This window comes from Mya arenaria, chromosome 7 (assembly GCF_026914265.1).
Source record: "Mya arenaria isolate MELC-2E11 chromosome 7, ASM2691426v1".
Lineage (NCBI taxonomy): Eukaryota > Metazoa > Mollusca > Bivalvia > Myida > Myidae > Mya > Mya arenaria.
In genome coordinates this window covers 30,529,618-30,541,922 of record NC_069128.1, presented here as the reverse complement: position 1 = coordinate 30,541,922, position 12,305 = coordinate 30,529,618, and the positions used below count along the sequence as shown (strand labels likewise).

The 12,305-nt window shown below is 36.0% G+C and overlaps 1 protein-coding gene across 1 annotated transcript in view; it reads left to right on the top strand.

Annotated features, from left to right (window-relative positions):
* LOC128241791 (uncharacterized) overlaps positions 1–9,913 on the top strand; it is a 41,235-nt gene extending 31,322 nt beyond the window's left edge. Inside the window, exons 2-5 of the mRNA XM_052958876.1 lie at positions 2,182–2,321; positions 5,535–5,617; positions 7,493–7,762; positions 9,294–9,913. Of these exons, the coding sequence (XP_052814836.1) occupies positions 2,182–2,321; positions 5,535–5,617; positions 7,493–7,762; positions 9,294–9,361 (561 nt within the window). The 3' untranslated portion in view covers positions 9,362–9,913. The remainder of the gene's footprint in view (positions 1–2,181; positions 2,322–5,534; positions 5,618–7,492; positions 7,763–9,293) is intronic.
* Positions 9,914–12,305: the final 2,392 nt, after the last annotated feature.

The window sequence follows — 12,305 nt, the reverse complement described above, 5'->3', positions numbered from 1 at the left end:
ACAAATTGAATGAAATGTATAGCGTTTCTGTTGTATATTCGTAAGTGAAGCATGTTCAAAAGTGTGGTAAAATGAAGAGAAAAGAGAACTTATTTTCGTTAAGATGTTTAATAAATTCAAGGATAATGTATTTAAACGGTTTTTCTTAAGGTTAACTGAACATTTCAGTCATTTGGACTCGAAACAAACCCATTTCCCATTAATCGGACACTTAGCAGTAGACGTTTTAAAAGAGAGAGCTAAATTGAATTATGATATAAATGGGCTTATTTATTTTATTTTATTATAGTTCATGAAAAGAAAATACTAAATCGACTGATTTATTATAATTTCTTTCATTGAAGCTTTTTAACAGCATTTCCTTAATGATTAACCGTAAATAGATGTGCTGACTGATTGAATGTACGGATTCAAGTTTTTAAGAGAATATTTTAAATACAACAATTTCATTTGTACCAAACATGAATTTCTTATTATAACGTAACATTAACCAGCAGTTGAAAGTTAAATTCAAACTGATTCACTAGACTGTTCAATTTCCAATTATGTCAAGTTGTTGAAATAAAAAATGCTATTACTTCATAGGTTCAAAATTTATTGCACCCCCTTACTAAGCGAATGATTTTCATAATCACAATATTTCTAAATATTCGACGTTCCACTAGGAAAATGAATGTAAGCGCGGAAAGCGTTGAAAGGCTGAAGGCAGTCAAGCCCTGGTTCTATTCTTTTTTGATTCTGTTCACTGGCAATTAAAACCTTATAAAAAATGAGTTGCGCCAAATGGTAACCGATAAGTGCATGTCATTACCTAAGGTAAAGTAATGTAAATGGATGAACTTTCAATGCTAGACCTATATGTTCTTGGGTAAATAAATTGGTATTTTGATTCGTACTATTTTTAAACAGCATGACACCATACGTCTCACTTTTATAATCCCGGCTCAGTAATTCTTTTAACATGTCATGTGAAATAGATCTGACGATACCTGACTTCGAGTTGCGATACTTAAGTCTATTGACCTTCGGCATAAAGCACAGACACTTCTAATCTATAGTACGCTTTCAAAAGTAACCCAACAAAATTATCAACTCCATAGGCGGATTCATTTAAGGAATGAATTGCGGGGTTGATGTCATTATCGGGGTATGAACGCAATTGGGTTGGTCAATGCGTGTGGAGTCCGAAGGACTCCACGCGTACTTTGACCAACCCAATTGCGTTCATATCCCCGATAATGACATTAACCCCGCAATTCATTCCTTATATTTACACCAATAGTTCATTATTTCATTCAAGAATTGTTAAAAAAATCTTCATTTCATTTAAGAAAACCTTTAAGTAATCCGTTCTGACCCATTCTGTAAATAGAACGACCCGAATATAACCGGAAACATTTTTTTCAAATGACGTCACAATAACGCGGGAAAAGATCAACCACTTGAAATCACTTTAAAACGTAAAATTGAAACACTTCTGGTACCATTATATTTAAAATATAATAAACGAACACTTTTAAAAATGTTGATCTATATTTTATGGGACCTGCAGACACAATACAACCAATAACAAGATCAATAGCTTTCATGTATATTGTTATGCAATGAATTACGATCCGAACATATCCGAAGATGTTGCGTTCATCGATTGATGAACGCAATTGCTGAAAGGCAGTTCATTTAAAGAATGGAAGTTGAGGTGTAAATATGAATTCATAACTTAAAACAAAATCAAAGTCTACTGTTATATAATACTTTTCATTCATAGAAAGTTGGTTGTAGTACCACATAGCACGTGGGTGTCAAGTCATTGAGTACATACAAAAACACGAGTTAGCTCAAGATATTCACGACTGGATAAATACTATTACATCTAACTTCTGTTAAACAAACACTCGGACTTTGGTGAATTAATTTTTGTTCTATCAAATTGTTAATAACAAAATGTTTTATTTAAGCATTCTAGATTTACCTTTAATTGCAAAATAATTTACTACTCCTGACTTACAATCATTTATCTTTATGTTCACATTTTATTTTTATGCTTCTCGCAAAGTTCTACCTGTTTGCTCATAAACTGTTTGTATGCTATAGGCATTATTGCCTGAATGCATTAAAAGTTGTTGTTGTTGTTGTTGTTGTTGTAGATCTGAAGGAATGTACCTTTCAAATAATTTTCAGACCGTCGGCACTCTATTAGGAGAGGTGTACTTCGGCATGAAGGCCCCGCCCTTATTCGTGCCCGACGTCAACTACCACAGCCTGACCGTGCCCGTCAACAGCACTCACTTCGCTCAACTCACTGAAGGCGACACACCAGGGTGAGTAAAGGTGTTTGTACGTAAACAGGCACACTATAGGTCAATGTGTGTATACCACGTGATAAATTACGTCATATATGCTACGTCGGAAGGCAAAAAATCGTTTAAATTGAAGAATTAAATCAAAGATAACTTTTCTTTTACAACACCATTTTAAACGAAAGAAAAGGCAGTCTATGCCGCTGAAAGAGCCCCGCATTTGTTTTATTACCAAAATTTGATGAGGTCATTACTTTCATCATACACTTCGACAAACCTGTTTCCAAAATAATGTTTTGACAGTGCTCCGTCAGACGGCCGTATTGTAAAAAGGTTTGTCGAAATGTTTTAAGAAACTAAACTCTCAATCAAATGTTGGTGAAATACCGAAGGTGGGGCTCCGTAAGCGGCGTAGACTGCGCTATGTTTTATTTAAAATGGTGAAGAAATAGTGAAGTTATCTTTGTTTAAAGTCTTTTTTCAAATTAAAATATTGCCTTCCGACATAATATTTATGACGAAATTTATCGCGTGGTATACACACAGTGTAGGTTGTTATTTTGTAATTTTAATGCATTTCTATTTTTAACTCATTTGACATTAATGAATAGAAAACAATATATAAATTGCGTAGAGTAAAAAAGGTTTTATAAATGTGTTTTCTTTCAATTAACAGGAACGTTATCACACATTCCAAAGTTGAAAAAGCACCAAGATATCATTTAATTGACTTTTAAATGTACGCAAATCATATGCCTTTTTGTTTTAATAATTAAAAGCTGCACTCTCACAGATCGAACGTTTTGACAACTGTTTAATATTTTGTCTAGGAACGAGCAAATTTTTGCGAAAATCCATGGAAACCAGTGATATAAGACAGCTGACAAAAAATTAGATCGCAGATTTTTATATTTATGTTTAAAATTTCATGTTTTATGCGTTAGTAACGGTTTAAGCCATAAAACATTAATTTTTGAACGGTAATATGCAAATCTGTGCTCTGATCTTTTGTCAGCAATCTTTTATCATTGGTTTGCAGATATTTACGCAAAAATATGCTTTTTCCAAGACAAAAAATAAAACAGTTGTAAAAACGGTTAATCTGTGGGAGTACAGCTTTAAGAGAAATTATATTGATAATGCATTTACAGCAAAACATTTAAGCATCAACTTACTTTTTGTCGCTTTAAAGGCAACCCTTTTTAATTTTCCAAAAGACAATTATGCAAAAGAAATGTCATCCACAGTACACAAGCGCATTCAACACCTTTATGATAGATTAGTTATGAATACGATTGGGTGCCAACGATGCGGAAATGTATTATGTATTACAAAATTAAAAAGATCGAAATCATATCGTTCAAATTCCACCTATTTAACAATATTTATATGAAAACTAGTTAAAACTAGTTTATATGTTGAATCAAGTTATTAAATGGGAGTTTTCAAATATGGCTGTGACCATATAACATTTTAAAACAATTTGTAACGACAGAAACGGTACATTGTATAAGCTTTTAAATTTCTTCTCATTCTGTCAATTCATTTTGACAACATAATGCATTTTCGATATAATTTAGCTTGTATTTCTACTTGTACTAGTTGTTAAATGGCTCTATACCTAATCTGGTATTGGTAATCTAAATACTGTTTAATCTAATAAACTGACACGTTTAATTGTACCTAAAATACCTTAAATCTTTTTCTATTGACATCTTTCGGGGAGGGTCTCTCACTAATGACCATTTAGTTGCCTACATCCACACGTTCATTTACATCGGCTCATTGATCGTATTCGTGTGTAAGACTCCATCCAAGTGGAAATACATTCAAACACTTCCGCTTCATTTTAAGTCGATTCATTATTAAACATTAATACGTGCGACCACACACGAAGCTTTTCGTGTTAAAGGCTTATGACCTGTCCATTTGGTATTGCAACCTACAATGATATTCCGCATTCTTAAGCCGTTTTATATTAATAATATCTGTCATGTGTTCCCGTTCCGGATAAAAAAATCCGACCCGAGGGCTCCTGCGTTGCCAGGTAACAAGGCTTGCCGAGTTACCGGCTACGCAGCGTGCCCGAGGGTCGGAGTTTTCTATCCGAAACGGACACACATGATAGATATTTTTTCTAGCATACCTTAAATAACATTTTTTGTGAAGAAAATACATAAGAAAGCGCGTTTTTGTACATTTCACCAAAAAGCGCGTGCGATGATGTTTACTGACGTCATGACGCGCAGTAATTTGTATTCACTGCATACGTCAATAAGTTCCTTCGCTATCACGTCTTTTAAGGGTTATTTTGTTTTGTTTTTAAGGAATATTTTTGTAAAGTTAATGTTAATGGGACTAATCTATTGAAATCGCATAACTATGGTTACATATAGTGTTTAATAATAGAAATTGAAAGTATTACGTAACAGCGCGTGACTCATCTGGCATGGGGGGATGCCAGATGGAGTTTTCCAGCACGGCTGAAATCGCCGGAAATGCCTATCCGGTGTGCTAGAATAATGAATCGCATATACCATCATTTATGCTCTAATTCCGTTGATAACCTACCCGGACAAATCTCCAGTGGAAGAAACTTAAACTGTAGCCTGAAGTCCGTATTATTCACTATTTTTCACAAAATCCTTCGTGGAATGACGTCAGAAATACGTCATAAGAACGCTGAGGTGAAATATCTCCACATTTATCGGCGAACCTGACGAAATTCAAACATTGCGTACTTCCACGTTGAGGTCATTTGATGTGCAACACACTCTGAGTGGGAGATCTTTTCTAAGCAAACATGTATTGTTTTCTTCAGTTTCTTCATTGGAGAAGTACACACTTAATGTTTCAGTTGAAAAGCACACTCTTTAGTTTATAATTTCAGTGGAGAAAGACACACAAATGAGTGTATCATTTTATTCAAATAGTACATGCCCAATCCAGTCCTCTTTAGGCGGCTTAGGATGTTAGTGTTGTATGAAGTAATGTGTAATATTGCCACAGCTTACATTCATTTACACTAGTTTATACTTTGGTTTAAATATGCATGTTTTAACATAGAAATATGTAAGAGTTGTAGTGGTAGCAGGATACCTTAATTGGAGGTGGGCTTAAAATATAAACATATATTGATAATATATCATGAATGGATTGCAGAATATGTTCTATAATTTATCATAGTGAGAACAAATCCTGGATACTTACATTTTATCATGTTCTGTTTTGTAGGACGGGACGGTGTGCATCTGCTGTAACATACTTAAAGATAACAACCGACGAGACACGTTTTCAACGAGGACCAATGGGTTCAGGTATGGATGTTCAATGTTCGGTTTGTTTGAGTAGCAAATTATCATTTTACAATGCATTTTAGGAGCAATTGTCTCGGGTATGGATGTACAATGTTTGGTTTTTGAGGAGCAAGGGACTCGGGTATGGATGTTCAATGTTTGGTTTTTGAGGAGCAAGGGACTCGGGTATGGATGTTCAATGTTTGGTTTGTTCGAGGAGCAAGGGACTCGGGTATGGATGTACAGTTTTTGGTTTTTAAGGGGAAAGGGATTCGGGTATGGATGTACAATGTTGGGTTTGTTCGAGGATCAATGGACTCGGGTATGGATGTACAATGTTTGGTTTGTTCGAGGAGCAAGGGACTCGGGTATGGATATGCAATGTTGGGTTTGTTCGAGGACAAAGGGATTCGGGTATGGATGTGCAGTGTTTGGTTTGTACGAGGAGCAAGGGACTCGGGTATGGATGTTCAATGTAGGGTTTGTTCGAGGAGCAAGGGACTCGGGTATGGATGTACAATGTTTGGTGTGTTCGAGAAGCAAGGGATTCGGGCATGAATGTACAATGTTGGGTTAGTTCGAGGAACAAGGGACTCGGGTGTGGATGTACAATGTTGGGTTTGTTCGAGGGGCAAGGAGCTCTGGAATGGATGTGCAGTGTTTGGTTTGTTCGAGGAGCAAGGGACTCTGGTGTGGATGTACAATGTTGGGTTTGTTCGAGGGGCAAGGGATTCGGGTATGGATGTACAATGTTGGGTTTGCTCGAGGAGCAAGGGACTCGGGTATGGATGTACAGTGTTTGGTTTTTGAGGGGCAAGGGATTCGGGTGTGGATGTACAATTTTGGGTTTGTTCGAGGAGCAAGGGACTCGGGTATGGATGTACAGTGTTTGGTTTTTGAGGAGCAAGGGAGTCGGGTGTGGATGTACAATGTTGGGTTTGTTCGAGGAGCAAAGGACTCGGGTATGGATAGGCAATGTTGGGTTTGTTCGAGGAGCAAGGGACTCGGGTATGGATGTACAATGTTTGGCTGGTTCGAGGGTCAAGGGACTCGGGTATGGATGTACAAGGGTCAAGGTACTCGGGTATGGATGTACAGTGTTTTGTTTGTTCGAGGAGCAAGGGACTCGGGTATGGATGTACAATGTTTGGTTTGTTTGAGGAGCAAGGGACTCGGGTATGGATGTACAGTGTTGGGTTTGTTTGAGGAGCAAGGGACTCGGGTATGGATGTACAATGTTTGGTTTGTTCGAGGAGCAAGGGACTCGGGTATGAATGTTCAATGTTTGGTTTGTTTGAGGACCAAGGAACTCGGGTATGGATGTACAATGTTTGGTTTGTTCGAGGAGCAAGGGACTCGGGTATGAATGTACAATGTTGGGTTTTTTGAGGACCAAGGAACGCGGGTATGGATGTACAATGTTGGGTTTGTTCGAGGCGCAAGGGACTCGGGTATGGATGTACAGTGTTTGGTTTTTGAGGAGCAAGGGATTCGGGTGTGGATGTGCAATGTTGGGTTTGTTCGAGGAGCAAGGGACTCTGGTATGGATGTACAATGCCGAGCTTGTTGTAGGAGCTATGTTTCACGAGAATGGAAGTATATTGTTGCGTTTATTGCGTATAGTTATTGAAAATTCAATTTTCAATGTTTATTGACAAGTATTTGCTGCTGTTTTTTACACTCTCACAGATTGACCTTTTAGCCAACAAAGTCTGCTAACGACGGTGTTTGTTTATTTTTGAATTTGGCACTGGATATGTTGGTATTTTTTTTAAAGAAATTACCTAACACTAATCAAAGACTCATTCACTCTTGCCTAAGCCATTTCAATGGAAGTTCATGTTACAGAAAACAAGCATTCCATGGACCGTTAATACATCTTAAGTTATTTTTCAGCGGAGATTCAAGTGTATTTCTCATCGTGTCCGACCAAGTATGTTTGGGGATTTCGCTGTAGTCAACCTGGAGGAAGCAAACAAAACAAATGTCCCTTAGACCAAACTTACCTTGGACTCTACGTTGTACAGAACAACTTCTCTGTTGTACCTGGTATTCGGGAATACATGAGTGATCTCCCCTTTGAGCAGATGGCAAAAGACCTATGCCCTACGGGTCTGAGGTTTGGGGCTTCAGATCTAAAATGGTTTTACTCTTATGGAGTGAACAGTGAGTAGTTTATGCTTTTGATTTGTATTATTTACAGTGCCCGTTTTCACCAACGTCTTGAGTATGTGTTTCAGACACAAACTTTTAAAACTGAATGCTTCAATATTTGAAAATATCTACAATAGAGCTTATGTTGACAAAAGATAAGTGCATGAATGTGGAATAGTTTATGTAAACACATAGACATATTTCTTACCATCTTTGCTCCTATAATATCATTTAACAACAAAAATAAATTTATTTTTTATCAGTCAGTCTTAAATTTAGTATTAGTACGTTTGTGTATACGGGCCCTGGGACAGTATTCATTAAGGGTTTTATTGGAAAATTGCAGTTTAATGTAAAGAAATCAACAATGTTTGAAAATTTAAAAATGAAAATGAGCAGGAAATCGGTCCGAAAACTGTATACATTTTTTAATGAAAATAGACCGTAACATGAAAGAATTTATGTCAATAATTACGAAATGTCCATTGAGTTGGAAATACTCACTAAGATGCTTTATGGTAACGGCCCCCTTTTAGTTAAGTGTGTTACATCGAACGTAATGGTATTTGACAGAATAATTGTTATAGGAGATATTATATTAGTTGAAGTAATGTACGTGCTTATTACAGAATGAATTCATTAATTCAGTCGCTCTTGGGTAGATCATAAATAAGTAATATCACGCGATGCATTCTGTAATAAGCACTTACATACCTTCGAATAATATGATATCTCCTATAACAATTATTCTGTGACATACCATGACTCCTCGAATCACACCTCGAAAAACAAACAATCTCGAGACTTAATCTATCTATTGTGAACATTAAAAGTTACGTCAATAATAGATGTAATGTTAGTGGGACTATGACGTCATAATTTCCTACATTTGAAAACAGAATAGCAATGACCATTATTTGATTGATGTAATGTTAGTGGGACTATGACGTCATAATTTCCTACATTTGAAAACAGAATAGCAATGACCATTATTTGATAGATGTAATGTTAGTGGGACTATGACGTCATAATTTCCTACATTTGAAAACAGAATAGCAATGACCATTATTTGATAAATGTAATGTTAGTGGGACTATGACGTCATAATTTCCTACATTTGAAAACAGAATAGCAGTGGCCATAATTTGATAGATGTAATGTTAGTGGGACTATGACGTCATAACTTACTACGTTTGAAAACAGAATAGCAATGGCCATAATTTGATAGATGTTATATTAGCGGGACTATGACGTCATAATTTCCTACGTTTGAAAATAGAATAGCAGTGAGCATTATTTGATAGATGTAATGTTAGCGGGACTATGACGTCATAATTTACTACGTTTGAAAACAGAATAGCAGTGGCCATAATTTGATAAATAGTAAATACCATTGATAGTTTTGAAGAATTATAGGACTATTTCAATGTAAAGCAGTTTTGATATCATCCCGAAAAATGACAATTACATTCATTAAAATTGTCCGCGGCTAGAATATAAAAATATATATGTATCGTAAAAGTTTTTTTTTCTTTTTTTACAGCTGCATGCACCCAGGCCAACAACCTCCGAGAATATAAAGGAAACATCAACGACTACCTTATTAATTAAACTTGTTTTTATTAAAATATATATTCATTTCAATATATCACAACATATATTACACATTAATATACATTTTTATACATTGTTTACAAAAATGCCAATACTCTGTTTTGTCTTCCAAAAAATTACTTTGATTTCTTTTAAAGGATTTAATATTCTAGTATCGTTCACAGGAGAATTTACAGATGAGTATCTTCTTTATGTGTTTGTAAAATCTACAAAACTATTGAGAACAAACATCTTATTTAAAAGAAAACTTCCTATTGGTTATGAAATTCACAGAATAATGGTAAACAACGAATACTAGATGTTCTTGTACGGTTTCATTTATACATGAAACTTTTATTATACGTTCGAATACTATTAATAATGTATTGAAATAAAACACGATAGCAAACATGTTTCTAGTTATATGTACTAAATACAAATCCAACCTCACATTACTTGTGTTAACGCTTTACTTACATGACTGAATTGTGCGTCTTTTTGTTTGGTAATGTTTATAAATATCTCTGTTTTCATGTTCACTCATGCAATATATATATAATATTATATGTTTACGTGACTGAATAAATCTGTTTGAATATGTTTGGTATAATAATATTTGAACAATGCATTAAAATACTTATGTGTATTATAGTAACGATTTCAAACTAGATAAGGACCCCGGACACTGTCTATATGAATTTGCCTAATACATATTAATTACTACTAAATACAATGGCCGCTATATTTGGCAAAAAAATCGATCTTTTTGACAACAAATAAAGGGTACAAAATTCTTTATTACTTAAAGACTATTGTTAGAAGACTGCCGCCAGACAGAACAGTTCACAAAATTGCATTCCGCTACAGCTTTCATGAAAATTGAAAACACGGTCAAGATTAAAAATTTAAAACAAAATCAGTACACTATGTTATGATACAACGTACGTGATATTTTTTATTCATTTAAACATGTAGGGGATTCCGATGATAACAGCTACCAGCTGGAGAGCATCGCAATTGGACCGGAACGAAGCTTTTTAGGCAAACTATGACGGGATGCTCTGTAATGATTTACAACTATGTATGTTGTATTTTTTTTATTTCCCTTGAATTAGTTTTGCATGCATATGTATCATAGCTTGCAGACTACTAACAGCCACCACGTGTATTGTCCCCGAACATAATGAATATTATATTGTTTGAGTAACATTCAATTTGGACCGGGACCAAGGTATTTTTATAGATGCTACGACAGTATACTTTAACAATATATGCTAGGATAATGAATTGCAACTAGCAATGTTGTATCCGAACGAAATGCAGATAATTCTGTAAGTAATGCATTGAATATGGGCCGATGTTTACAAGATCTTTGAATGAGAGCTGCGGCGAAATGCTACCCTTTTATGTGTATTGTCAGGCGGCAGTCTTCTGACAATGCTCTGACAGACCGCGTATTTATTTTTCTTGATTGTATCATTGTGTTGCATTTATGTGTTGTATATTTCGCCATCGAATAACAGGTTGTGGCTGCTTTTTGGCAATCATGTGCGTTATCTGTTCAGCGGACTATCCTCAGTTTTTGAAATGCAACTGTGTGTGCATTAGCAGTGTAATCTTGACTGAAAAACCCCAAACTGTCCAGGGGACTACAATGATTGGTTTAGAATACAACAGTGGGTGCATTAGCAGTGTAATCTAGGCATAATTAAATGGAAGGCGAGGGAGGGAAGCGAGGGCAGCACTCATCTTATTGTTACTGATGTGCATTGACTGTTCAGGCGACTAGCGACAGTGCTTATGAATGTAGCTGTGCTTTATAATGCAACTGTTGGTGCATAAGCAGTGTCATTTGGAAAAATGGGATGAAGTAAGTAGGGGAAGCAGGTAAGGGTGCAAATCAGTACTCATTGTCAAAACTATGTGTTAACTGTTCAGCTTAATTCCCACATTACATTATATTGATTAGGCGGTTGCTTTGGTAGTATCATCTGGAGTAAGAAATGGGGTTGGGGTAAGCGAGATAAGGTAAGGGTGCAAATCAGTGCTCATATTCAATGATGTGTGAAAACTGTTCAGGTGGCTACCCAAAGTGGTTTAGAATGCAACTCTGGGAGCAGAAGCAGTGTAACCCGGAACAAAAAAAAATGGAGAGGGAAACATGGGGGAGTAGGATAGGAGGTTCATTGTCAGTTTTGTTCTCCGAAGTAGAGGGTTTTTTTCATTCTGGAATATTGTCTTACAAAATCTTAATGTCAATGTTGTGCGTAAACTCTTCAGGTGACTACACATAGTGCATATCAGTGCTCATTGTCAATGCTGTGCGTATGCTGTTTATATACCTAACCTGTAGAGTGCACATGTGATGCGGTGGCGGAATAAAACAATTTGAGTGGGGTAAACGGGGGCAAATCAGTTTTCATTGTCAATGTTTTGAGTAAACTGTTCAAGCTACTACCCACAGTGCTTTAGAATATGACTGTGGGTGAATAAGCAGTGTAATCGTGAATTAAACAAAAACATGTGAGAGAGTGGGGGGGGGGGGTTGTTAAAAATGTGGGGGCAGCAGGTGAGGTGCAAACCATGGCTCATTTTCAATGTTGTGTATAAACTGTTAAGGCGACTACCCACAGTGCTTAAGAGTTAATGTTGCTGCATTAGCAGTGTTTTCCAAAACACAACAACAGATTTGTGAATTGAATAAGCAGGGGCAGCAGGTATGGTGCAATTCAGCTCTTAGTGTCTATGTTGTGCGTAAACTGTTTAGGCGACTTTACGCGGTGCTTTATGAGGCAAATGATCGGAATACGGCTGTTCTACAGTCGAGTTTAAGAAATTGAATTAAGCGAGGTAAGCACCTTATTTGGAACTATACAAGAGTTACTGCTATAATTCAGTTTTTATCGCATCATATAGTTTCTGTTTAATGTGATCAACACCCTTTCTTCATTTCGACATGTTT